Below are 3636 nucleotides of genomic sequence, written 5' to 3'. Positions count from 1 at the left end.
ATCTCGGCTCACCGCAACCTCCGCCTCCTGGGTTCAGGCAATTCTCCTGCCTCAGCCTCCTGAGTAGCTGGGATTACAGGCACGCGCCACCATGCCCAGCTAATTTTTTGTATTTTTTGTAGAGACGGGGTTTCACCATGTTGACCAGGATGGTCTCGATCTCTTGACCTCGTGATCCACCCGCCTCGGCCTCCCGTTGTGTTTTCTTTTAAATTTCCTCTGAGAAGGAATTTGTTTCATCATGATCAGTTTTGTCATTTTCCCTTAATTCTGGTTTAGTAAATTGTGTTTCTCAGTGTTGATCCTACAAACTTGGCATGTTCATTTCTGAAGTGCTGGGGGTTTTTTTGTTTGTTTTTTTGAGACAGAGTCTCGCTCTGTCGCCCAGGCTGGAGTGCAGTGGTGTGATCTCAGCTCACTGCAACCTCTGTCTTCCAGGTTCAAACTATTCACCTGCCTCAGCCTCCTGAGTAGCTGGGACTATAGGTACATGTCACCACACCCGGCTAATTTTTTGTATTTTTAGTAGAGATAGGGTTTCACCATGGTGACCAGGCTGGTCTTTTTTTTTTTCTTTTTTTTGGGATGAAGTCTCACTCTGTCACCCAAGCTGGAGTGCAGTAATGCGATTTTGACTCCCTGCAACCTCCACCTCCCCGGTTCAAGCGATTCTCCTGCCTCAGCCTCCCAAGTAGCTGGGACTACAGGTGCATGCCACCATGCCCAGCTAATTTTTGTACTTTTAGTAGAGGCAGAGTTTTGCTATGTTGGCCAGGCTGGCCTCGAACTCCTGACCTTGTTATCCACCAGACGTGGCCTTCCAGAGTGCTAGGATTACAGCATGAGCCACTGTGCCCAGTAACCTCCTTTAGTGTTATTGTGAGGATTAAGTAACATTAGTGTTAGTAGAGACAGGGTTTCTCCATATTGGTCTCAGCTCACTGCAACCTCCGCCTCCCAGGTTCAAGCGATTCTCCTGCCTCAGCCTCCCGAGTAGCTGGGACTACAAGTGTGAGTCACCATGCCTGGCTAATTTTTGTAATTTTAATAGAGGCAGGATTTCACCATGTTGACCAAGCTGGTCTTGAACTCCTGACCTCAGGTGATCTGCCCACCTCAGCCTCCCAAAGTGCTGGGATTACAGGTGTGAGCCACTGCGCCAGGCTGGTAACACTCATTATTTTCTGCCTTAAGAGAACAAAAACCCATAAGCAAATGGAGGGTCGAATTATGTTCTTTGTTCTTTTTCCCCACAGTTAATTGTGCCATGATGAACACTTAGGCAAGGTAGTTAGAAAAATTGGAAGTCTTCAAATTAATACATAAGATCAACTTTAATGCATATTTTCTGTTGAAACGTCTAGAATTGTATTTAAGCCTTACAGCGGTAGCACTCTATTATGGGAGATGAGTTGGCATCTGATGCTGGTGTGATTAAATCCAGTGTGTAAGGGTTGACTAAGAAAAGGTACCTTGACCATAGTAAATTAACCATCTGTCTGCAGGTAGGCAGACCTCTTTACTCATGCATTGAGACTTAGATTTGTAGAGTGCTTTAGGGTTTTCAGAGGACATTTGCTTGTTTCGTGGCTTTCCTCATTGTAGCCTTTTCCTCATTGTACCGTGAGGCAGACCTTATCCTGGGAGAGTGAGAGATTTGCCCAAGATTGCCCAGCTAATAAGTATTGGAGCCTTACATTTTCTTAACTATGTCAGTAAAGACTCTCATCTTTTTTTTTTTTTTTTTTTTCTTTACCCCACAAAAACCTAGTGTCTAAGTAGTTAAGACTCTCTATGTCACTGGTAGGTTTTAGTGATTATCACTTAAAGTGTAGTCCTCCCTTGAATGATTAGTTCCAGGACTTTCCTGGATACCAAAATCTGAGGGTGCTCAGGTACCTTTTATTTAATGCTATGCTCAGGTACCATATTTAATGCTATGCTCATGTAGTATTTTCATATAGCCACCATATGCCTCCTGTACACTTTAGATTATCTCTGGATTACTTATAATACCTAATATGATATACATGCTATGTAAATAGTTTAACAATTTTTTTTTTAACCTTCAAAATTTTTTTTTTTTTTTTAAGAGTGCCAGTTACTAAAGATTTAATCTGGCATATTTCAGAAATAAAACTTCCTAATACTAGTTCCCTAATTCTTGCCCCTGTTACATGTCCTCTGGTTGGAGAGGGGACTTGATCTGCTTATTGTAATTAGTTTAGAAGTCCAGCTGTTGGAGTGATCTCCATCTTGTGAATTGCTAGATCTTCTGCCCCAAAGGGCAGGAGAATGCCCCTGTCCAGTGTCACATTGCGTACAGCTCATTGACCGGAACTATTCACATGGCTTTGATAGATCACAAGGCCAGGGTGGGATAGATTCTAGAGTTGGAAATGTTTTGCAAGTGGAATTAATGACTGCCACAACAATTAGAATTCTTTTGATTTCCAGTTTTATAATGACAAAATGAAAATATAACATTACATATCTTACAGGAAGAAAGAAACAGAAGCTTGCCAAGGAGAGAGCTGGGCTTTCCAAGGTAATGGTCTGGTTTCTGTTGAAATTATATATTTTCTAGAAATATTATTTTAAAATCTGTAACTGGAAATGTAATTAAATGTAATTGGAAAAAGCTAGTTGATACTGGACATTGCTTTTTTATTTTAAAATACAGCTTATTGGGGGTGGAGGAGAAGTGGGATAAAATACAGCTTATTTTTAGGAGTAGGTGGATAATATAGTTCCACTGCAGATTATCCAGCCCTTTTATTATTTCTTTTGTTGGCCATAATAACAGCTAATTGTATGATGTTGAACTCCTGTTAATTAAGGGGCAAGATAATAGTTTCAAGACATTTGCACCAAAAGATGAAAGGTTCCTAATCAGCTGCTTCAAAGTGATACAGTAAAAAAACTTAAGATTTAATTTTTCTTGCTCCAGCTTCCTTTAAAAGAACCATGGGTTACTATTTCAAAAGTTATTCGAGATTATTCAGGCCCACTGATCCAGAATCCCAGTGCCCTGACAGATTTTTGCCTTGTTGGAGTACACACTTCGGATATAAAACTTGTAATTTTATTGGCTAATGATTGTATTTTTACTAGAGATGGGGTTTTGCAATGTTGGCCAGGCCGGTCATGAACTCCTGACCTCAGATGATCCATCCGTCTTGGCCTTCCAAAGTGCTAGGATTATGTGTATGAGCCACCGCTCGGCCTAGATTTTACATGCATCTAAAAGACTGTTTTTTGAGACAGGGTTTCACTCCGTCACCCAGGCTGTCATGCAGTAGTGTGATCACAGCTCCGTGCCTTCACCTCTCAGGCTCAAGTGATCCTCCTACCTCAGCCTCTCTCTACAAAAAGATTAAAAATTAGCTGGGCATGGTGATGCATGCCTATATAAAATAATGTTGAATTAGAAGGACAAATTGATTACAGTTATATAAAAATCTACAATAATGACAGTCAAAACATACTGTAAATATTAAAGTGCATAGATGGTATAGATAGATTTTGCACTCTTTTCTCTTTACATCCGAGGTAGAGCTTTCTAAGAATTACTCAAATACAAGTTTAATGAGTTTTTTCTTTCTTTTTCTTTTCTTTTCTTTTTTTTTTTTTTTT

At 40.3% G+C, this 3636-nt stretch overlaps 1 protein-coding gene across 1 annotated transcript in view; it reads left to right on the top strand.

Annotated features, from left to right (window-relative positions):
- The window catches only part of TOMM20 (translocase of outer mitochondrial membrane 20), a 16413-nt gene that overhangs the window by 2230 nt on the left and 10547 nt on the right, over positions 1–3636 (top strand). The window contains exon 2 of the mRNA XM_037737812.1: positions 2502–2548. Within this exon, the coding sequence (XP_037593740.1) occupies positions 2502–2548 (47 nt within the window). The remainder of the gene's footprint in view (positions 1–2501; positions 2549–3636) is intronic.

The sequence above is a fragment of the Cebus imitator genome, unplaced genomic scaffold (genome assembly GCF_001604975.1).
Source record: "Cebus imitator isolate Cc_AM_T3 unplaced genomic scaffold, Cebus_imitator-1.0 Scaffold42, whole genome shotgun sequence".
Classification (NCBI taxonomy): domain Eukaryota; kingdom Metazoa; phylum Chordata; class Mammalia; order Primates; family Cebidae; genus Cebus; species Cebus imitator.
This window is presented reverse-complemented; position numbering and strand designations above follow the sequence as displayed.